This window comes from Vespa velutina, chromosome 1, assembly GCF_912470025.1.
Source record: "Vespa velutina chromosome 1, iVesVel2.1, whole genome shotgun sequence".
Lineage (NCBI taxonomy): Eukaryota > Metazoa > Arthropoda > Insecta > Hymenoptera > Vespidae > Vespa > Vespa velutina.
This window is the reverse complement of record NC_062188.1, coordinates 13,858,896-13,883,895: the sequence shown is the minus strand read 5'-3', so window position 1 is coordinate 13,883,895 and position 25,000 is coordinate 13,858,896. Positions and strand designations below refer to the sequence as shown.

The window sequence follows — 25,000 nt, the reverse complement described above, 5'->3', positions numbered from 1 at the left end:
GTCGCGAGAACTTTACAACGGCTTATCCAGGACTTCCGCTTCTATCCAGGACTTTGGATGGTCCAACCACTATGGAACTCGCGACGAGTGATCATGAATTAGAGGCTTGTATCGCGATTAAATTGACGGGGCTTGGGATAGAGATTGGAGAGGTGGGCTAGGGTGAGCTGTTCAGGAGAGGGCGGGACAGGCACGCTAATCACCGAGCGAAGCTAATTGAGGCGCCCATTCGATTATCTCATGATGGAATCTCTGGCGTGTGTGATACACCGTCCCACGGGATACTAGATCAAGAGCCACCTCGTCGAGCCTCTCTCAATGTCCTACTGAAATCTAAGAGTCTAACGAGAAGCAAACATTTCTTTCGTTATTGTATCACTTTTAACATTTTTATACCGATATACATTTTAAGAAATAATTTGAAATAAATTTTCTTGAGTGATCATATTTGCACATTATAAACAAATAGAATTTATACATAGATGGAAGAGTTAATTGTTGCAAGCGTGAAAATGCGCAACGATCTTTGGTGGATGCCGTACGTAACTAGTCGCGATCATTCTAGCGGTTGACAATTTCCAATCTCGAACTTCTGTACGTTAGCTCGTACGTGTGCCTTTGTCAACGTATATATCGCCTCTCACGAAATTGAACTCTGTCTTTGACGTGGATGCGCAACGTGCATTTCATGAATATTGATTGTTGCCCGTTAATGCGCGGAATTGATTGCGAGGCGTCCGTCTGTTACGAATCATCAGTTTGTTACGCGTCACGACATCGAATTTGGAACATATAGGCTGCTTTCTCGTCTTCCGTTCTATCAGACGGTTTAGAATCTTCTCTATATGAATTTTATTGAAAGTCGAATAGAAAACAAATCATATAATTAATCATGTTTCGGAAAAATACAAATTGAAACAGTCACATAGAACAAAAATAGTTTAAGAATTTTATGAAAAAGAGAGTAAGAAATACATATCAGACAAAACAAATAGGGAGAAATGAAAAATACGTAGATTAGATTCGAAATCAGAAAAATTGACAGCAATTTCAAAGTTTTTTTCTCTATTTGCTTCAAAACGTCAAACTGTCCGTATGAGAAGATACCTCAAAAATATATTATAAGGGAATTTGCCTTTTCTATCACAGCGTATTCTACTAATAGCAGTGTCCATAGTATCGAAGTCGAATGTACAGAGAAAGAACATGTATTAATCCGAATATATTCGTAGGAAGGATCATCGAAAATTTTCAATAATTCTCGGTCGTGATCATACGATCGCTCATTCTTCCTTTCTGTGAACGAAAAGTTCGACCAATGCCATGGAAGAGGCAATGGTTCGAGGACTCGCTCTACACGTCGAGTAGAATCGACTTGGAACGGGGGCGTTGCTGTGGTAGGACTCAAACAGGGCTACGAGAAGGGTCGGTACAACGATGAAAACTCGACTGGTTCGAGCGAGAGCACCACTGTTGCAAACCCAGACCGTAACCAGTCAAATTCAATCTGCATAATGGAGAAAGCTCGAGACAATGTTTGTACGTCTCTCTCTCTCTCTCTCTCTCTCTCTCTCTCTCTCTCTCTCTCTCTCTCTTTCTTTCTCTCGTGTTCTCTTTTCGTTCATTTTTCATACCCTCATCGAGCACAACCCTCACTCCCTTTCATTCTCTTTTCCTTTTTCTCATTCTTCCTCTTTTCGATTCGATGAGGACTGGTTCGAAGCTTGGGACGAACGAAAGAGCTTGTTAATGGGTTCATTTGGATTTGATCATCGCCTTATCTTTCCATCCATTCCGGTCTCTTTCACTCTCTCTCTCTTTCTCTCCCTCTCCTCTCTCTTTCTCTCTCTTTTTCTTTCTTTCTCTTTCTCTCTCTTTCTCTCTCTTTCTCTTTGCTTAGCCATTTATTTATCCACTGAGTTGTTCCGATACTTACTTCGCCGTTTCGTTCTCCACATCATTGTAATCGTATTACTTTTTATCGTATGCTCGTTTATTCGCACTCCATGAAATGGCTACGGGTCATTGACGATACTCAATCTTGAATTAATTGATTGTTTTGATATAATTCGAAATTTTAACTTCATGAAATTGAAATGAAAATATTTCTTTAAAGTTTGAAGTAAATAAAAAAAGTAGATAGAATGAATGTTTAATAAAAATATTTTTTTTTAACATCAGAACGGTCGCTTAACGATGATCCTTCACTGACACCTCATGCATCCAACTTGCTCTTTTTTTTTTTAGAAAGAATATATTAAATAATCGCGGCCTGCGAAGGACTGGAAATTAATTGATCGTTTGAAATCTCTGGTCACATTCGCATCGCCTTTCCAATCGAACTTTTTTTCTCTCTTTTACTTTTTTCTTCCCTTTCTTGGAGAGTTTATCGAAGTGGAAAAAGACATTCTCGCGCTAGTATTTGGCTCCTTTCACCTCATCCCATGTTGCAGAGAAAAACCCCCCACTTCGCCTTCTCCACGATTGAAAAGAGAAAAACTTTTGCTCTGCAAATCTTTCAGTACTTTTCTATGAACGACGTTGCAGTTCGTTAAGACATTTTTAATCAGCGCAGAAGGAGAAGAGGAAGAGGAGAAGGAGGAGGAGGAGGAGGAGGAGAGAGAATGAGTAAGAGCAACATAGACGGGCTTTCGGTCGAAGAAAAGTGGGAAAGAAAAAGCGTTCGGAAATCGCTGATCTTTCTGTTTCGACGATTGCAGAAGCAGCATCCAGACCATTTCTTTAACCTTAATAAGATCCACGATGGAGAGAAAGGGAAGGGAAAAACGATGGAAAGTTAAAAGTTCAAAGGACGCTTCCTTGAAATTTCGCAAAGAGACCGTCCGCTCTCATTATTTTTTCCTTTTAAGTCGTTTTCTACTTTAACTTAAAGTTCTATCGAAAATTTTCGGATCGGATGTTAAAGCCTTTCTCGAAAGGAAGGCTGTTACCTTTTTGAAGTAACCGCCATGTAGCCTCATGTGACCATTGAGCGCTGGTATGTTCTTAAATTTTCTATGGCACAAGTTGCACTCGACCGGCTTCGGTTCGGTCTGAGGCTTGTTCGACACTGAAACCGCACCGGGAGAGGCTGAACTTCCCGGTGAGGGACTACCCTTCCCAACGTTTCCATTTCCGGGCGAATTAGCCTGCTGCTGTTGCTGCTGAGCCTGTTGTTGTTGTTGTTGTTGCTGCTGCTGCTGCTGCTGAGCCTGCTGCTGTTGTTGCTGCAACCGAAAAGAAAAAAAACGGAATTCTTGATTAGCAAAAATTTTGTTTTATTTCGTTTATTAAATATGAATATTTTAAGCTTTTATCATGCAATTACAGTATTAAATGTATAAAACCAATATTGTATTCTATTAAGTATAAATTAAATATGCTTTAATATAACAGTTGGAAATCATCGATACTATTATTTTCGACAAACGTATTGGTTTTGACGTATATTTGCAGTCATGAAAAATAAAGCTATAAGAACATGATCGAAAGAAAAATGTTCTTCCAATAAGATATTTTTTGAAATATACGAAAGCTCTAGAGAGCAGCGATACGGAAAAATTCTTTTTTTTCCAAAAGTTCTGTGAAAAATCGAAATATTTCGTTCTGTTTCTTTTTAGAAGGAAAGAAAGAAGAAGAACGCTGAGACGAGGAAAAGATAGAAAAGATGGAAAACGTTAACTAAGAGGGATTCGGTAAAATGCATTTTCTAAAAATGTATTGTCTATGCAGCGTTTTGTAATTCGCAATTTTTCAAGAATGAGATTCAAAATCCTTGAAGAATGAACACAGGAGACAACAAAGGTGTACTAGATATATTTCTATCTTTACTTTTTTTTCTTCCTTTTCTCTCTCTCTCTCTCTCTCTCTCTCTCTCTCTTTCCTTCCGACTAAATTCCTATTCTCATTGTTAGTTGATAAAAGGAAAGCACTTTGAGTTTCTTTCCATGCGATTTAGAACTCTTGTCGGATGTCTAAGTTCGAAGACCACTACGAGACGAAGTTTTTCTTCTCTTTCTTCTTTCTCTTTTTCTATTTCACTCTTCGTCATCACCAGAACGACAGAAATGCAAGAATTCTAAGATTCAGAATTCAAATCCTTCAATCAAAAGGATAAAGGAGAAACGCAGGATCTCCTACGTATTTTGATTTCTCAAAGGCTTTCGATATGATTGATCAGCGGATTCTCATGAAAAAGTTAGCACGTTTCAACTTCTCACATACAATAATGTTTCGACGATTCTGGTTGTACCTGACGGAACATCATTAGTCAGTGCGAATTGACAACATGTGCTCATTATAAAAGCCAGTTTTCTCAAAAGTCCTGTAGGATTCTGTTTTAGGTCCTTTTTTATGTGCTGTATATATCTGGAATATTAGTAACGAGATTCGCCACTGTATGATCATCAAGTACATTGATGATCTTCAAATTTACCTCCATATACACTTTAATAGGTTCGCGGATGGTATTGCGAAGGTCAATAATGATATAACTCACATTGTGTCATGGTTTACGATTAATAATCTCCCACTAAATCTGTGTACGTTCTTAGTTTTCTTTGTCTTAGAGTAGATGATACGGACATTCCTCTTTACAGTGTCATTAAGTTACTTAGTGTCCATCTGTAGAATAATCTCAGGTGGCAAACATGTCATGAACATATGTCATGAGGTCTATACTCTCTTATCATCTTTAACTAAAAAACAGATATGCACTCTCTCATTCATTAAAGACAAAGCTTATTATGAGTTTCACCTACTCTTACTTTAATTACTGTTGCTTGATGCTTATTGATATGCATGCTGTCGACGATATGCGTCTATAGCGAGCATTGAATTCCTGCATTCACTTTGTTTATGGTGTGTGACGAGACGTTCATATCACGTCATACTACGAACGTCTAAGTTTGCTCAGGGTTTAGTAATGATGTTTCTACTTCCTTGATATCTTTCTATACTCTTCATAATAAGGAAACGTGCTGGATTCCTTACAAGTTTTATTTGAATGAAGGTCAGACCTTTGGGCATTAGGACCCAACGTTCACGTTTGGAATCACGATTAAATTATAATACATTATATCGCACTACCGCACTATCTCATTCACTTGCATTGCTGATTTACCGGTTCTGGAATGCTCTTTCGTTGCACATACGCCAGGTGCAAACTACGAAGAGTCTTGCAAGCGTCTTTTGCACCGTTGATTATCACAATTTCGATGTGAGACGACCAGCAGCAACATATGGCAATTTTACTTTGACAATGAGTACGCTTTCAGGTGTCGCGCTGATACTCGTAACTAAATATCTCGTATTAATGATTCTCGGCTGTACACGTCAACGGGAGTGTGATTGGGCTTGAGTGTGTGTAATCTCTAACATTGTTATTGGTTGTCAGCGCCAAGTGTGAATGTATTATTGATTGTGTGTGATCGCTGATGTATGTTTACTGAATGAACGCGGACATAATCCAATGTTTGTTTAATTGTTTTCATCATTTCCGTTATAAATAGGTATATGATTAGTTTATAAGTATAAAATTTAGGATTAGCTTTATGTTTATATCTAATTTAAAAATGCAAGGATAGCTCCGTTATTATTGTCATTATTTTTTATAACTACTTGCTGCTTACAGACATTTTATGTCATATAAAAATTAACATCATCATTATTATTATTATTATTATTATTGTTGATTTCATAGTACTCTAATCTATTTTTATTGGAGAAAGTGCTATAACGTGTTTCATCTCTTTGTCGTATCAATAGTATCTAATTAATCTCACATGTGACTAATATTTTGCTATATCACTTATATTACATGCAACACCTTTACAGTGTAACACTATTGTCTCATGCTTGTTACATGTAAAAATGTGAAAGTTTTGTATACTGTATCGTTCTGAAGGAGATTAACCCTGGAACGGAATAAATAGCAATCAATCAATCTCTCCTTTCTTTTTAACGTCCCTTTTTCTCTTTTTCTCTTTCTTTCTTTCTCTCTTTCTCTCTCTCTCTCTCTCTCTCTCTCTCTCCCTCTCTCTCTCTCTTTCTCTCTGTCCTTTCTATCTTCTTTTTCTCTCTTTCTCATTTTTCCTATTTTATTTCTATTTCACTCTTCGTCTCTAGAACAACAGAGATACGAGAATTCTGTCGGAAAGCATGTATTCGACGATGGTCATTTTTATATGGATCTGTAGGAGAAAACTTCTAATTACAAGAGTTCTTGATTAATTGGCTTTCCTTTTGATATTCTCAACATAGATTTTTCATCAACGGATTATTTATTTCACATATATATATAGAAAACTTTTTGAAAATTTCTACTCCATTCTATTTCATTATTCTAAAAAATCGTGAAAAAAGGATTTAATTATGTAAAGAATTAAATAAGACGTCGTAATTAAGTCGACAAATAAGATAACAAGAGTATTTGAGGAAAGAAAGGTTGGAAACAATTTTGGGATTATCGGAATAGCTTAAACCTTAATAATGGACTAAATTTGAAAAATTTCGATATTCTTTTTGTATATCCTTTTTATATCTCTCTCTTTCTCTCTCTCTCTCTCTCTCTCTCTCTCTCTCTCTCTCTCTCTTTCTTTTTGTTTTACGGCGTTAAAGTGCTTGGAGTGTTTTTCTTTTGGGTTACATCTCGTCTTCGAGTGGACCCCTTCTATGAATATTGCGAAAGCGCGAACTTAATGACTGGCGGCGCAATACCTCTAAAGCTTTGTGACTTAGAGAACGTACTTCCGACGAGTACCTTCCAACTCGATACGGAGTGAAAAAGGAAAAGAGGAGAACGGACGAAAGCGGGTCTAAAGCGTACGAGGGAAAAAGAAAGAGAAGAGAAAGAGAGAGAGAGAGAGAGAGAGAGGGAGAGAGGGAGGGAGGGAAAGGTAGAAGAAGGGGTCTTTTATAAAGGTTGATCACCTGAGGCTCGCGTAATTACCTGGCAAGCGGAGAATCGTTGGGGCGGGCAAGAGAGACGCGCGAGGCGTTGCGACGGTAATCAAAGAACGCTCTGTGTTAGCGCGCAATTAACCTCTCGACCGCGGCCTTTCAATGCCAGCAACCGGTGCTTCGCCGCGCTTCACCGCGTTTCGTCGCGCTTCACAGCGCACTGCGCCGTTCCTCTTCTCGCTTTCTTACGGAAGCCCGTCCGACGTACGCTAACGTTTCCCTTTTAATTGCTCGTGCGTGCTACGCGTTTACTTTCTCTATTTCGTTTTCTACTTCGCTTCATGTTCACACGAAATGAACTGCAGAGAAAGAGGTGAAGAGAAAGAGAGAGAGAGAGAGAGAGAGAGAGAAAGAGAGAGAAAGAGAGAGAGAGAAAGAAAGAGAAAGACATATAGATCTATTTATTATCAGTCATGTGAAGAGAAAACCATAGAAAAGACAGAACTTTTATAATTAAAGGGAGTATATTAGAGTTAGGTTTATTTAGACGGTGTCGTTTTTTATGATTGAATTAGAAAAATCCTTGACTAATTATAATTTCAAAAAGAGATTTTTTTTCTCTTAGCATATTTGTTTGTTCCTTCGAATTCTATGATGAAAGCAACCAATTTGAAGAATTTTATCCATTTAAAAGTCATACATATGTACAATGCATAACGTCCATATTTAAAATAGGTATACGAGGTAAACAAAAAGTGTGAAGTGCCAATCGTGTTTTTCAAAATTATGCTTCTACGTAATCGTTTCACATGAATGGCTCTTCCATCACTAACGAGCATTTTCGAAGTAAAAAATACGAGACATGAAGTACATTCGAGCTGGCGTTAATAGTTTTTGATTTTCGTTCGTCGACTTGATATATTTGAATAGAACACCAAGCTTGAACGAGAAGCCACGTGTCCTTTCTCTCTTACTTCCCATCAAATAGGTAGTAATCCAATCGATAAACGGTAATCGCTAGACACACCGTAACGGCGATGGAAACGGACCGAGTTTAATTTAAAACGCAACTCGCGGAAAGCCGCGCCAATAAAATCGCTTTTAATTCCAGTCGACCGTTCGCACCATTCTCGGCTCTCTTATATTTTTTCTCTTTCTTTCTCTCTATGTTTCCTCATCTTTCTCTCTCTCTTTCTCTCTCTCTCTCTCTCTCTTTCTTTCTTTCTCTCTCTCTCTCTCTCTCTCTCTCTCTCTCTCTTTCTTTCTTTCTTTCTCTCTCTCTCTGCTCCTTCATTTTTTTAAGAGTTAAATAAATCGCATCAGATTTCTATCGATACTTCGATTTTCGAAATCGATGCTCGAGAGAAAGAAAGAAAAAGAGAGGAAGTTCTTCATTGTTTTCCTTTATTTTTATTGTAAGAATTCCTTTCTTCAGTGCGTCTTTATATCAGCATCGTAAAAAATAAGAAAAAGAAAGTTAAATTCGAAAGTTTTTTTAGAAAATAAGTTTTTTTTAGAAAGATATTTCATTTGAAGAAATTATTCTCGTAAGGGGAAACAGTAAATATCGTTTATGGTTTCCGAAAAGTATTAGCTTTTCCATATTTTAAGGATTCGTATTGTTAAAATGCTAAGAGAACTTCTACGAAATTACGAAGATTTTCGGACGGCTGATCAATTGCGGATGAAGATGTAGTTCATATCTCTTACGAGCTTGTCATCATTGCCTTTCTCGTTCATCGTTTTCTTCTTTATCTCTTTTTATCTCCTTCATTGTTTAACGCCAGAACAGAGATCGAGAAATAAAATGGCAGAGCGGACGCGACGTTCAAGAAGAAAATGATATCACCCTAGACAGGTGTTACTCGAAGCTGCGTGATATTAGAGACATGAGATAGAAATTGAAAATTTTAATGAGCTTTAACTCGCCCGAGAGCTTTTGTGGAAGAAAAAAGAAAAAAAGGAAAGAGAGGAGAGAAACAAAAAGACAAAGAACCATAAGATAAAAAGAGTATAAAAGAATATGAGAGGAAAAGGATCGACGAGAACCGATCTAAATGGCGGAAATGGTGGTTCGCGAGAGGGTCGTTACCACCGAGTTATTCGGTGAGTCGGTATCTTGGCTGTTCCTGGCATGTATGATTAAATTAGAACAATGCCGGCATAACTTGCCGTGCCTCTACTAATCGTTTTCTCTCCTCTTCTCTATCTTTCTCTCTCTAGTATCCTACCAGTTTACCACTTACTAGACGCTGGTAGTTTAGGAACTCGGCGGTACTTCTCCGGCACCAACCCTCTAGCACACTGCATCTATGTCTATGTAGTTCTATCTTCTTCTATTATATTCTCTATTCCTTCTCTCTCTCTCTCTCCTCTCTCTTTCTTTATCTATCCATCTATCTCTTTGCGGTTCCATGTCCTTCTCTCTCTCTCTCTCCAGCCAGCCTTCGGTAGCAGTAATTTTACACTCTGAGCGATTCCACGCTGAGTCTCGAGGTAATAGCATAACGACAATGCCTTCGGCCGAGCTAATCGTTTCCGTCGTTGGTTGGAACCAACTCCATTCCGTTTCAAGACGTCAGCTTTCAGCAAATTATCAACGCATTGAAGTGTGCGTATACTGAGAAATACGTTCATTCTTCCGTAGTAGTAGACATTACTGTAGCATTAAAAGCACAAGCAACATTGAGTAGCTACGGACATGGCTTTATATTAACAAAAACGATTCATATCAAAATGGCCCGAAGCTATGGTCTAAAACCATGTTCGCGTGCCACTGCACGTGTTCAAGGTAGAAGTATGCGAGAGAAAGGTCGAAGGTTATATGGCTGGTATTTCATTTTCTTCATAGAAGTTCTTGCTCGAACTTTTACGAGAAGGCAGGAAGTAAGGAAGAAGGAAGAAAGAAGGAAGAAGGAAGAAAGAAGGAAGAAGGAAGGAAAGAAGAGAATATTATGCCCGGGCAATCTATTAAAATTTCTCTCTGGATTTTGTCATCCCGCTTGGAGGCTGATCGCGACCGACAGCGTAAAACTTGGAACAGCCGTCGCACCGAGAGAATACACTTTCCTAAAGTTCATATTAATTTTTCAGATATGTAGGTATATACTACATATATAGTATATATTCACGATCTTACGACCCAAGGGAAACGGAAGTATATCCCGATGATATATCTTTTAAAGTAGGTATACTAAAAAGGAACGATATTCTTTCCACTTCTTCCATTTCTTCTTTCTCTTATTCTTATTGTTAATAACACCGAATTCTGATATCGGTTATATATCGATAAATTCTGATTAATTCGAATTTTCAGTGTTTTATCTCACAACCAAATTTTTCTATTTCAGGAATGGTAAAATGAAATTTGGTACGAAAACTCAATGAAAGTTACATAGGCGAATCGTCCTACGATTCGAAAATCTAATTCAAAAACTCATCAGAGTGTCCTTTCGTTCGTTTCAGAAAACCTGTATAGATGCTGTATGGTGTTGGAGTGTGATAAATAAAAGCATAAAAGTATAAGAAAGAAAAAAAAAAGGGAAGAACGAACGCAACCGATGATGGTAGAGAAAGATAGGTGAGTATATATAAAAATGATACGAGGAAAGACAAGATGAAGGAAAAATGAAAAGAATGGAAGGGAAAGGGGGACAGAATGATGTAAAGAGAGGGAGAAGGGAGGAGGAGGAGAAGAAGGTGGAGAAAGTGTAGAAGTGGTAGAAGAAAAGCGAGAGGAGTGTCGCGTAATTACGTTTTGTCGCTCGCCACCCGGATTTCCTTTGTTACATTAGCCGTTCCCCTATCCTACGGTCCAGGATCTCTGAATACGACGTTGGGGCGAGAGCACCGTTAATCTTTAACGACTTGAATACAGCGAGCCTTCAAGAGAATCAGAGACGAGTGGGAGGTGGAAAAAGAGGGTTCGAAGGAAGAGAGAGAGAGAGAGAGAGAGAGGGAGTCCGATTCTCGATGACGCAGGATGTCAGCCTGGTGGCTTTGTAATCGAATTCTATCTTTCGTCTTTTCGGTCATGTGCTACCTAATACCTAAGTACCTTCTTCATCGCTTGAACCGATCCGTTTAAAAGCGAACGGTCAGCTAAGAAAGAAACTGGACTTTATTAGAATACATTCTTTGGTGATACTAAAAATTCCAAATGTGAGTGAATTTCCTTAGAAAAATTCTCTCTCTCTCTCTCTCTCTCTCCCTCTCTCTCTCTCTCTACTTTTATCATTGACGATATCGTTCGAATGAAAAGAAAGAAAAAGAACAAATTCTTTAATTCTTGTCAATAATCTTCACAGCTATCTAGCTTTCTATCCAAGGAACTCGTTCTATTAATTTCTCTCTTCGATATTTTGACGGTATGGCATCTTGCATTCCTACTATATGCATTGAAAGGCCACGTATAACAGGTAGAGATTGAGGAGAAAGAGACGAGCCTTCTCATCTCGATGATGCTCCAGACATAGACCGAAGAGAGAGAGAGAGAGAGAGAGAGAGAGAGAGAGAAAGAGAGAGAAAGAGAGAGAGAGAGAGAGAGAGAGAGAGAGAGAGAGAGAATGACGAAGAGAAGATAGCAAGAAGGAGGAGGAGAAAAGCTGGTAGGAACGGTAATGGAAACAGAATGGGATAATTCCGCGAGCCGCGGACGAACGCGGTAATTGCAAATAATTGCATTGTCTTCGAGTCGTTCGCTTTGGTCTCTCTCTCTCTCTCTCTCTCTCTCTATCGCTTGAAGTCTCTATCTATCTTTCTTCTCTCTCGTGTTGCTCTTCCCTCTCGACGAGTGAGCTCTCTGAATTGCTTTGGTACGAATTGAGAGCCGGCTGGTGGAAACCCTCATACCGATTAGGAAATCTGGTCTTTCTCTGGGTTCTGTCCAAGCCCTCTTCCCTTCCTTTCTCCGTTCTATCTCACAAACTCTCTCATCAGGGTCTACGTGTATATAGTCTATCGGTAGATCGACACGGAACCACGTGGAAATTACGGTCGAGAGAAGGAAACGTTTGGCACGCCTGGCATTGACCAGCTTACACGCCGTTCAGATATATTCCTTTGAGTTTAGATGCATCACCTTAATGCTCCGCACGAGACGTTCTCTCGAGTACGTTCTACGGAAAATCGATATCGCTCCATCGCACCTATGGAAAGTAAATGACGTGGAGCGAACGATCGGTTATTGAGCCAACGATATGCGCGAGAATAAGTTATTAAGTTTCTTAAGACTTCGAGAGAAAATATCGACGTTAAAAAACAAACTTAAGATAAAACAACACATGATCCAACATAGTCTGAGTTTTAGATATTTTTTTCGTTTTGTATATAGATATCTGAATTTTCTTTCTTTAGGTTAGCATTAAATATATAAACTTCATAGATCAAAGGATCTATGTATTTATCTTAGTCAAAGGACCTATGTATTAAGCCTATCTGTTGAGATAGCTTACTTTTCACTCGTCAAATTTGCAATCCCTTAATGCACTGCTTAGGGACTGTATACGAAATTATTTAAACAATTGTCAACACGAATTCTGCCCATATATCCAAGCAATTAAAATCCTTTTCCATATATTGATTTACCGTTTCTTTTTCCATAGATTGTTTCACCTTTTCTTAATTTTTTCAATCAATCTCTCGGATAGTTCTTCAAAAATAATCCTACTTTGAATGTCGAATATTAATAGTCGAATCTAAATAGTCTTAAATTGCAAATCTCATATATACAATCAAAATCGGTATGCATCTTATGGTTTAACAAGATCATTATGAGTTTTATAAGCCATAGAGATCAGGGTATATTCTCATATAGCTCTTATAGTTTGATGAGACTAGTCTTATATTGTAGTTTAGCAAAACTATTGAGAACATTATAATACATAGAGATCAATACATATCTGATATAGTTCTTATAGTTTAACAAGACCAGTGTATGTCTTATAGTTCGACAGGACTATTGAGAGTTTTATAATACCTAGAGATCAGTACAAATTTCAATTAAGTCATTTATGCAATTACGTGTAATTATTATATAACTCTATCTCAACTTAGAGATCTATATTAGCATTTGTTATACTTATTTATATATAATAAATTAAACTTTATTATATATAAATAAAAGTTTAAAAATGAACGCTATTGTATAATTAGTTTCGTAGGATTAATTTGATGCAAGAATTTGAATGAAATTTGATGTAAGAGATTTGATAGGAACTATAGTATAATATTGAATAGATTTTTTATCCGTCCAGCCGAATATAGCAAAAATATTCATTGTACCATAGAAAAAGAAAAAAATTTGTTTTCAGTTCGACGATCGTGCTAAGTATGAGGCTAAATTTGTCTCATATCAACATATCTTACCACATGATTTTTAGAATGAACATCGTGTTACTTTTCGTTTCATTCAAGCGTTATAACTCCGAGTAGCATACACGAAGATGAGTTCTTTATCGTTCTGAATAAAAGCAACTACAAAACGATAGGAAACATTTTCACGCGAGTCAGCGAATGAAATAACAGAGAGAAAGAGAATAAAAAAAAAAAATGACGAATTGTCCAGAACGAAGTCCTCTAAGAGTTGTTATCTTGAAATATTTGGAAGGAGAAAAAACGAACGTTGAGAAGAATGGATAAAGAAATAGAAGAAAGCATCGACGGCGATAACGAGGAACGTTTGGGCGTTTGTGAAAATCCGGTAAAGTCATAAAAGTCGGAGAACGAGAAATTCTGTTACGTCCGTCTCGTCCCATCTATTCGTTCTTCTCCGGCTACGACAAAAGCATTACGTTCTCGTAACCGTCATCGTCGTAGACGACGCAGCTGGCTCCTATCTTGGAAACAAACTCCATGGGCTTCTTTTTTCTTCCTGATCCGACCCAGCTTTCAACCCTCGCTCTCATTTCCGCCTCGATCTCCATCGTTTACTCGGAATGGAAGTCGTTTATTGACTCAGAAAACAGTAAGTAAGATCGGATAAACGATACGGACAATATCTACATCGTGATAAATCGAAAAAAAGGAGAAAAGAAAAGAAAAAAAGTCGATTACTAGAGATCAAAGAAGGTCAACTTTACTCGAATGTATCTCTTTTTCATGCGTCAATTATCGCTTTAGTTTTTCTTACAATAGAGTAAAGTGAAGAGAAAAGGAAACATGTCGATCGATCGAAGATAGGAATATTATTATCGTCCAATGTTATCGTGGTAAAGGTAAAGGTTAACAAATCCACATTGAGAATTTCTATTTCCATAGAATAGTTCCTTTTCGACAGGGTTCCAGCAATCTGGTAGCTTAGCCAACACATAAATTCCTCGAATACACGGCATCAGGATTAGGAGCAATAACCAATAGGCTGCTTTTGCCAGCACGGGCATGCATTGCTGAGCCCTTTCCTATCCCGTTGACTCAAGCGATCGTCTATAAAAGCCGACCTTCTACTTGATTATTACATCAAAGACCATAAACATTCGTCTTAATCTCGTTTGGACGCACAAAGAAAACGTAAAGATATACCAGAAATGTTTCGTTAGCCTAGATACTGTTTCTGTTGTTTAAACATGCTAGTGCATGTGTCCGATGTTAGTCTGCCAATGAACTAAACAATTTCTTTCTTTTTTTTTCCTTTGAAAAATTTAGAAAGCGATTCGCTTGAGTCAAACTTCATTTCTTCTGTAATAAAAAGAAAAAAGATCATGTTAAATGGATGAACGTGTATCGATGATATCGTCGAAATGGACGTACTAGATTCCTAATGAACTATTCACGAAGAGGACACTTTTCGATAGTTCGCTCGAAGGAGAATCTATCGTTGAGATTAAATGGTTCGGATATCAAGCTGAAAGCGCTGATTCGTCAGAGCTGCGTGCAATGTATCGTGAATCGCATGCGGTAAATCACAACATGCGGTAGAGAAAGCACTTTCCAGTGAGATACGTTCGTTCGATAACGAAGATGAATCTCTGACGAACGTCCCAAAATCGTCGATACCATTTTACGTCCTAGTACATTCTACGTTTCTATGTCTAATCTTAATTGTAATATCATTGCAAATAGAGCGTTCACTTTTAGATATAGTAGAATATTCTGTTAAAGAATCATCTAATTTGTTCTCTCTATCTCAGTCTCTCTTTCTTTCTCTCCCTCTCTCTCTCTCTCTCTCTCTCTCTCTCTCTCTCCTTTTCTTTCAGAAGGATTCGAGCGATATCTAAAGCAGAAGCACGTCGAAAAGTAGTTCGAAAGGCACATCCGTACGTCACGAGGTGGCAATTACTCTTCCTCTAACTTTTTCCTACCCACTCCGACTCTCTTTCTCTCCCTCTCTTTCTCTATTTTTTTTTCCTACCACTCGACATCCACCACCTTTTTCATCCCTCATCGTATACGCTCGACGGTCGATCGATCTAACGCGAACGTAATAGATGGAAAATCTACCGAAAAACACAGGAACGTCAACGAACGACCCGCTTTAATTCGCATATATATATATATATATATATATATATATATATATATATATATATACTCTACGCAGTAGTACGTAAATGTATATGTATAGGTATATAGTATGTATATATACTAATGTTCCACACCGACGTAAACGGACGTCATTGTTTCAGATAGGCCTTTTGTCACTGAACGATACTATTACCGTTCAGCTACCTCTTTCTCTCATTTGCCTCTCGTTTTCATCTTCCTCCAGACTAACGCGGACCTTCCATTTGCTTTAACTCTCCATCTTGCTCTCTCTTTATTTCTCGCATGTATCATCACACGATTCGAGAGCTTTTTCAAAGGGTTCCGCGTCGAGACTCATAATACGATCGTAATTACTCGCCGTTTTTCATTGCTAATTACTCGAGATAGTTCCGAAATCTGTCGCATACGGACAAGAATTTAACAGGCGTCCACGATTCGGCCGTTGTTTTATGCGAAGCAACGGCAGACTCCTCGTATATCTGGAATGCTGTGGTTCTAGGCAGTAGATCCCGGTCATTACACATCTCTCGTCCATTGTTGAGCTCGAAAATCGCGCGTACTCACTCACATTTCCTCTCGAACGGTTAAAGTGCCTAAGGCATTCCTATCTCTCTCTTTTTCTCTTTCTCTCTCTCTTTATCTTTTTCTCTTTCTCTCTCTCTCTCTCTCTCTCTCTCTCTTTCTCTCTCTCCCTCTTTCATTTTCGCAACTGTCATCAGTTAGCCGTTCTTCCATTGTTCATTTTTCAATCGCGAACACACTGATAATTAGAAGCGTTAATTATCAAGTACTCTGATCGATATCGATTACAAAAATCGATCATTACAGATTTATATCTATTTACAAAAAATGATATTATTCTGTCGTGATTTCGAAATTACAGGAAAGTGTATATCTTTGGAAACTGTCAAAGTACTTACATCCTTATTATAGATTACACCCTTCTTGGTGAAACTTAAAGTTCTAGATACGATACAGCCATTTCCGATTTTATAATGCTTTGAGAAAGAAAATTCGTGTTCGAGAAAAAATCCGCATATATGTATACGTACATGTAAATGAAAATATGTACGTATGAAACATGTACGTAAACATGTGTATGAAAAAGAGAGAGGGGAGAGAGGGGAGAGAGAGAGAGAGAGAGAGAGAAAGACAGAGAAGTTTCTCATCGATTCGAGAAAGTTAGCTATATTCGCGTAGTTATTAAAGAAAAATCAATAGCTACGCATCCAACTCGAATCTCGACGAATTTTCCAACTCTGATAACGATGGCATCGTTGGTGAATACATGTCCGGCTAAGTGCATCATATGCAGTAACGAGAAGCGGAAACGATGGAGGGAGGAGAATGAGTATAGTGAGTTGAGGTAGGATAGATCCCGAAGAGGTAGGCGGGGACAAAGTGGAAACATAATTTGGCGTAGGTAACGCATAACTCCGGCGGTATCTGCCTGTCAGATAAGGCATGCCTCGCCGTATTCGGGTCGAGTTTGGATGCTGAATTCCCAGCTCTGTATGTCTCTGGAGAACGGAGGAGAGAGGGAGAGAAGAGGGATTGGGGATGGTCTTCCTCTTGCGCACTCTATCTTTATATGTACGTCGACCGCTTTCACCCTCGCTCTCTGCCAGCCGATTGTTCATGCCGGCGGCGTACCGAAGCGGGAACCATAAAATCATACGTAGGGTACACGTTCGTACGACGCGCGCGGAGTTTGATTAATTCGAGCCGGGCTTTAACTCGTCGTATCCGTTGAATTCGATAAGAAGCAGTTCCCTCGAATCCTAAAATTCACGAGCAGTTCTTCGACCGATCGATAACGTCGAGCGGCTTGAAAAGAATACAAAGTGCGTCTGATCATTCTTTGAAATCGGGGAAAAAGAAGTTTTATTTTGTGCGGGAAAAACTAGTGTACACATGTATGTGTGTATACGTTAACAGGAAGATCTGAGATCATATGAGAATCTCTTTGCTACGATGTACTTTATAAAGTAAATAATCAACGTTATTCGCGACGAACATCCCTCTTCTGTGTCTAACAAAAAGGGTAAATGAATGAAAGGGAAAGATGAACCGGAGAACGTTGACACTTGATATGTTTCTTTGCTGAACGTAAAGGGTTAGTGTACAATATACCTGAAGAGAGAAGCGATAGAGATAATCTGGCGGATAATGCATCGAATACTGATGCTGATGAACGGAATGATGATAATGCTGATGAAGATGTTGCTGTTGCTGCTGATGGTAATGATGATGCGGTAACGGCTGCTGTCCTTGCTGCTGAGATTGTAGTTGTTGCTGTTGCTGATGCTGATGCTGATAAGATAGCTGTTGGTGTTGCTCCTGCTTTTGGTGCTGATGATGATACCAGACATGATTGTATCCATCCATGTCACAACGATGTCACGAACAAAGTCTATCGCGCCGAACGTATCGCCGACATGACAGAAGAAAAAACGGTGCGCGCGCGGGAAACATATCAATCACCTGCCAATAGGCCGTCCGATCACTCGGTTCCGATAATTCTTCACGACTAGAAGAATCTTGACGTTTCGACAGATAACATCCGTTTTCCGTTTGCTATTGTTGTCGTTTCCCAAAATTGGAAATTGGAAATTTTCATTCCCGAAGGAGACGAATACTTCCCAGGAAAGATTTTAAGAAAATTGGAGCTATTGCACACTTGAGATGATGAACATGAAGCAACTAACTCTCAATGAAAATGATGAAATTGTCGAGAGCCTTTGCTGGTGATCTTCTCCCCACTCTGTTCTTGACCCCCATGGACTGCTATCGCTCGCTTCCCTTAAACAGCGGCTTTTCCCTCTCTCTCTCTCTCTCTCTCTCTCTCTCTCTCTCTCTCTCTCTCTCTCTCTCTCTCTCTCTCTCTCTCTTTCTTTCTTCTCTTGCTTTTTCCTTTTGCCGTTGAACCGGTCAACCTTTGGCGTTTTACTTAAACGAGGGCTGAGAAGAGAGGGTTATCCCTGAGAAAAAGTGACATAGTGATCAGGAAGAAAAGGGGTCGTCACGATGGCGTCTCGCAAGCGGTTTCTTTATCTTTCCAACCTTGCCACTACTTCCTTCTTTTAAAGATACCATTTTCTTTCGCTTTCGTTTTTCTCTTTTCTGTCGTCGAGCAAATAAAAATGTTGTGTTTCATTACTTAAAAAATTATTTGTCAATAATAATATCTAAAATTTCATAATTTCTCTTTACTAAAAATTAATAAATCCAGTATAATACATGTATAATCTGTTATTACGAGTAATATGCTTGAATGTGACATGTTAGACGATAATACGGTGCAAATATATAAAAATAATGAATATTCTACGAGTATGGAGTATAAACGTTTTCTTGATATTTACCCATTGAGTTTACATTTACGCAGAATTGCGATTTATTTGTTAGGCGAAATGAAAGCTTTCGTTGTTCAATACTACCATTGAAAATCTTTCTCTCAACAGGATACAGGTTGAATGCCGGGAAATTAAAATAATTACTTGCTATCGAATTAATTTAAACTTCAGTACACTCAATACACGCTTCTGATCTGGTAGTTTCAGCCTTTCTTGTTTGTTCGTTTTAATAATTAAAAGCTTTATAACATCGATTGATTTTTCCAAAAGTAAAATCTCTGTTAATTAAAAAGATAAACTAGCATATGTTTAATATTATTTAAAAACGCTGATCTTCTTGAAAGGAACAAAGTGGATAATCTTTTAAGAATAGTTTAACGTTTCCGCTTTTTCTCTTTTATTTGATGTAGTTCTACGTACAAACAGGTTATTCTAGAACGGTTGAATGCATCCCGCGGGAACCATTATCGGATGGGGAAGGGTGAGGAGAAAAGAGAAAATAGGGGTGGTAGATTTCGAATCGATCGACCCCGTTTGCCAAGTTCAAAGGGATAATAATCTAATAGTGCTCGATCCACGGCCTCCCGCAAATTTCCATAGTTAAGCTGACAAACAATGCGCGCGCTCATTGGAAAAACAATGGAACGCAAAAATTTACTTTGTCATGAATTTACTTGTATTGAAGTTTGGAAATTCTGTTTTCACAAAAAAAAGTAACCTTGACCGCTCGCGCATTCACGTAGAGACAATAAATACACGTATTATACGAAATATTGCTGCGTAGGTAGGTACCTATATTTTGGGAGAAAAAAAAAAGAAAAAAAGCAGAAAAAGATTTTATTTATCTAAAAGAAGGAAAAGGATTTACTACACAAAAGCAAAGGTATGTTAAAGTCTATAATGCGTTTGCAACACTGGTACTCGTTTTGTCGTAGAACTCGTTCGATTTGCGGTCATTCGATGGCATTCGAAAGATGACGTCAACAAGCTCGACCTACTTTCGAAGCTTTCCCGCTTTTCTGCTTTCCCGCTCATCGATGTACGAATGGTACCATTTTTTTGAATAGCACTCTTTACATTGCAACAATCCAATCGCTATAACGCAATTTTAAATATACGCGCGAGGATTCCCGTTTTTACATATCCCTTTCATTCTTTCTCAAAGATATTCATGAATGGGACTAGAGCTTCTTCTCGAAGGAAGGAAACAATCATTTCTTCGAAGGGAACGAAACGTGTTCGAAATAAAGAAGGATGAAAGGAAGGAAAGAAGGAAGGAAGAAAGGAAGGAAGGAAAGCAAGTAGAGTAACTGGATGGATGAGTGAGTGGGTAGATAGAAACGAATGAGATAGAGAGAGAAAAAGAGGGAAGAAGAGAGAGAGAGAGAGAGAGAGAGAGAGAGAGAGAGAGAGAGAGAGAGAGAGAGAAAGAACTTCGCGCAAGAACAACTAAAAAATTGAAAACAAGAGAGCAAGGCACAAAAAGTATCAACGGGCAACCAGTCGAAGCGAAATGCTCGAACAACGTCGACATCGACTATGACAACTATGACTACGACGAAAAGAGTGGAGCTGAGCGAGGAGAATTTCAAACTCGCTGAATTGAAAATCGTCGACTAGGACGTTTTTGCGCTTCCAATCAGTGCGAGTCAAACGAGCCGCGCATTCGGTTTGGCATAAAGAGGGAGAGTGAACGTTGCTGCTCGATAAAACAAGCCCCTTTCTCCACGTATCCAGTCTATATATGTTATGTTTATAGGTATATGTGTACCTATATGTATACCGTTGTACTATAGCATACTGACCGCCCTGGAAATCAGAGAGCGCACATCATTCGAACACTGCGAAAGCGTCAAGGACTTTTCCGCTTCCTGATTTATCAGTTCACTACAGAGAGGTTAATTACGAGACTTCTGTTCTTTCTATACAATAGAATTTGATATATCGATTGACTAACAAATGCAGCATTATATATACAACTCGTGTATGTATGTAATCCACATACATATATATATATATGTACATAATGTAATGTATATACATACATGTATGTAATGTACATGATACAACTCGAATTGCATGGGATTCCTTTTAAATTTAGTTTTGCTTTTATTTTAATCTCTAAGAGCTTTTCAATGTTTAATGAATTTCGTAATATAGGTGGATTGTTGATTTTTCAAACTTTTCTATATTCTTTATTTGCAAAAAATATAATAGAAAGAAATAGATTATACCTATCGAGAGTCACAGAAAGATTAAGATAAAAAAAAGTTCTTCTTAAAATGTCTCTACCGTTTAACGATTTCTCGTTCTCGTAAAAGAAAGGAAAACAACGATCGGTGACAATTTCTTTTTGTGGATTTTTTTTCACGACGCCAAGCGTTGGTACTTAGCTGCTTCTCGCTTAATACCACTCGAGTTTTAAGAACGCTCGACGTCATGCTGATAAGTTTTAATATTGTAGGAAAGGGCATGAAGATCGAAGCACATCCTACCTGCAATCATAACTTCTCACGACGTCGTTTGTATAACTACCACGTCAACGGTGATATTATTAGCTATCTTTTGTTTCGTCCATTTGGCTATTTTTTTCTCTCTCTCTCTTAACCTTCGACTTTCTCTTTTCCACGCTTCTCATCCTCTCTTTTTTGCCCTTTTTCTCGTTCGAGCTGACTTCATTTTTTTCCTCGTTTTTCCCGCGAATTAATTGAAGCTCGATTGAAAGTTTGCTTTGATGTGGCTCCTCTATAGAGAATGGGGGTAGTAGAAGAGGGGTGTCAAGCTTTCCGCTTTCACGATACTCGTAAAACAGCGGACTTTATTTCTTTCTTTTCTTTCATCACGGAAACAACCATTGTAAGGGCTTCGATATTTTTTAGAAAATGCCGGAACAAAGTAAGCGTATACGAATGTGCACGGAGAGAGAAAAAAGAATGTATAAAATGATTCTATACCGACCCTTTTGATGCATTAATAGTACGTTTTCATCTGACCTGTGAGTTTCACTTTTGAATGAATATGCATTTTCCATTCGGCAGTATTCCGAGTTAATCTCATTCTTTCTTTCTTCGTCTATATTCATCTATCTATCCCCCTTTCCACCTGACTCTCACGAATCAATTCGTCCGTGTTTTTTATTTTTCAAATTTATGCATTCCGCTTTGCGCAATGGATATACACATATACACACACACACACACACACACACACACACACACACACATATATATATATATATATATATACTAGGGCAATTAAGAATTCCGTGCTCATCGCGCGTGAGCAAATATATTGAATTATGCTGTTAATAAATTTTTTCTTATAAATAGCAGACAAAACTGAAAGAAAGAATAAAAACTGATTGAACTATTAGTATTTGTAATTCAACTTTCCAGATATAATAATTAATATTTAATGTATTTCGTTAATCGTGAAAAAGGAATGAATTGTATATAAAAAAAATTACGAATTACGCTTAATTGTAAAATCATTTTTTATGCTTAATCATAAATACATACGTTAATTTCGTTTCCATCTTCTTTAACGTTTCTTTTTAATTTAGAAATAATTTGATATTGAAATTAATTATATAGAATCTTTACTGAAAAATAAGTGTGTTAGAATGTTGAGATGGCTATGACACATTTGCAGAGAAAATTCTTTGCAAAAGAACTATTTGTGTTCTCTCGTATACATGGAAACCGATTAGTTCCTTTTTCTTCCTATTTGCTTTAAATAAACAGAGATAAGGATAATTGTTGGTACTGGCAATATGATATTAAAATTTTCTCCAAACTCTCTATTCTCAATTACTTTATATTCTTCCGTATATACAAGTATCTCGGTTCATCTTTCGTAGCTTTATTATCCTGCTTTCTAGTTATCGATATATTGTGCTTTAAAAATCACATTTACGATAAAGCTGAGAAAGTAGAGAATATTCTCCGAGAGATACTAGAATATTAGTAATCCAATATCATATTTCAAGCGGATATCCCGATAAACAACATAACTATATCTATTTTCGATGATACGTTTGCCGATTAAATAACGATTAAAATTTACGATTCCGTGTACGCACCAAGCGGAGAACATGACGTTAATCGTTAATAATTACCTATGTTGGATCAATATCGTCTACGTCATTATCAAAATTTCAATATCCGTTCGATAAACTGCATTCGCATTAATGTCATATACTTTCAAGTCGGACATATTGGATTCCTTCGAGACGACAAAATCGTTCAATTTATGTTATATATAGGTATATATATATATATATATATATATATATATATATATATATATGTAGAGTATAGAATATCGTCGTTGTCGTCGTCATTCCCCTTCTCAGCAACAGTTTCATCCGCACTTCGCTTGTTGTTACCACGGTAACGGTATCCAGCGAAAAAATAACTACGCCCTTTCTACAGGGCTCTTTGTACACGTAAACCATTTGTTCGGCAGCCGAGTTGCACTGAGCAAGTACTCGCAATTAAGAGGAAAATCGGTTTTCGCAAACTGCTCAACTACGAAGTTGAGCGTCGTAAGAAACGCTGTGAAACGAGAACGGCGTTCCACTGGCATCATGGAAGTAGAAAGCGGTAATTCTTGCGCGGCCAATCAGAATCAAGCCGACGAATACGATATGGAAAAGACGAGGACGATAATAATAATAATATAATAATAATAATAAGAAGAAGAAGAACAACAATAATAATGATAACAATAATGATAATAATTATAAAAGCGATACAATATTCACGATGTACATTCGTCTCGAATCAGTGGAGGGGTATTATCGCTTTCCTCCTCTTGTTCTCTTTGCACGCAATCCGCTTATCATCTTTCACCAATTATCTATAAAATCTAATTCGAATTTGAAAGAGAATCATTGTACTATTTTGAAAACGAGCTCGCGATCAATCAAACAGATTCCTCATAACGTTTCTATGTAACATTTTAAGCTACCGATTTGTGAATAGAGAAAAAAAGAAACGAAGAAAGAAAGAAGATGAAATCGTCGATTTGTTCCACCTGTTTGGACTGAACTAAAGGAACATATTTTTCGAATAGAAAAGAACAGGTTGGTTGATTGGCTGGCGGGCATATCTGACGATTCTTTTCAATCTTTCGTCGATTCGTCACTCACCAGGAAAGTAAGATCATAGGTAAGAGAAGAAGGAAAATAAGGAAGATAAGAGTGAGAAGAGAAGGTTGAAAAATAGGAGAAGAAGGACAAGAATAAGACGAGCAAGAAAATTACACGGTAGACGCAAGATCATAGCGTTGGTAGTATCAGGATTCTTGCAATAACTTGCCTCCGCCCGGCACGTATCGCAAACAAACACCGACCGTATTGAGCGGAGGCGCGCCAAGTATTTTCCAATTACATCTTCCGTTAACGATTTTCCCGCCTATACCCTCGGCATGGCTTGCTTGTTCACTCGCTCGGCGCCACGCTACACCGAAAGACCATTTGCCATAGGGAATTTGTTACGCGCTTCGATCGACCGCGTTCCTCTTCTACAGTCGCGTATCAAATATTAATTAATTCGAAGCCATAGGAAATACGAGGCGTAGGTATACGGTTTCTAGCGCGATATCGTCGAGAGAAAGAGAAAGATAAACAGAGTGAGAAAGAGAGAGAGAGAGAGAGAGAGAGAGAGAGAGGGAGAGAGGGAGAGAGAGAGAGAGTTCGTCGTTTGTTATACGTCATGTTGGTTATCGTGAACGAGAGTCAAAGTTCCCTTAAATTTTCCTAAATTTCACCAAACATATTGTCGAATGAAGTTTCAAAGTTTTCGCAACCAACCTTCCGGGAAATATTTCTTACAAGGGACGAGGAGATCGAAAAACGAATCGTTCTCCAACGGTTTTCCGTGACCCAGAAAGAAATGAAAAGAGATGGCAGGAAAGCATGACGGAAGGGAGACGGAAATAAAGAAGAGTTAAAGCGAACCAGTAACTCACGGATTTGCATTTTCGTTTCGTTCCGAAATTTAAATCTCCGTCATCGCGTTAGTGTCGACACGATAGCTTCGTTCGATGAAAGGAACAACGGAAGAAGAAGCCAGGAAGCATCAAGCACACGTGCTCTCGCAATGTCCCTTTAAAGTCCTCGTTTTCTCAACGTACTTCGATCACGTTCACGGTTCTACGCGAAGAAAAGAGAGAAAGAGAAAAAGAGAAGTATAGTACAACAGAAGGAACCGAAGCAAGTTCAGAGAAAGAAAAAAGGAAGAAAGTAAGAGAAAAAAAAA

General features: G+C 38.1%; 1 protein-coding gene across 24 annotated transcripts in view; it reads right to left on the bottom strand.

Annotated features, from left to right (window-relative positions):
* Positions 1-25,000, bottom strand: part of LOC124948123 — a 309,114-nt gene that overhangs the window by 14,394 nt on the left and 269,720 nt on the right. For all 24 annotated transcript variants that reach the window (XM_047491390.1, XM_047491483.1, XM_047491335.1 and 21 more), the window contains one exon: positions 2,952-3,227. In XM_047491390.1, the coding sequence (XP_047347346.1) occupies positions 2,952-3,227 (276 nt within the window). The remainder of the gene's footprint in view (positions 1-2,951; positions 3,228-25,000) is intronic.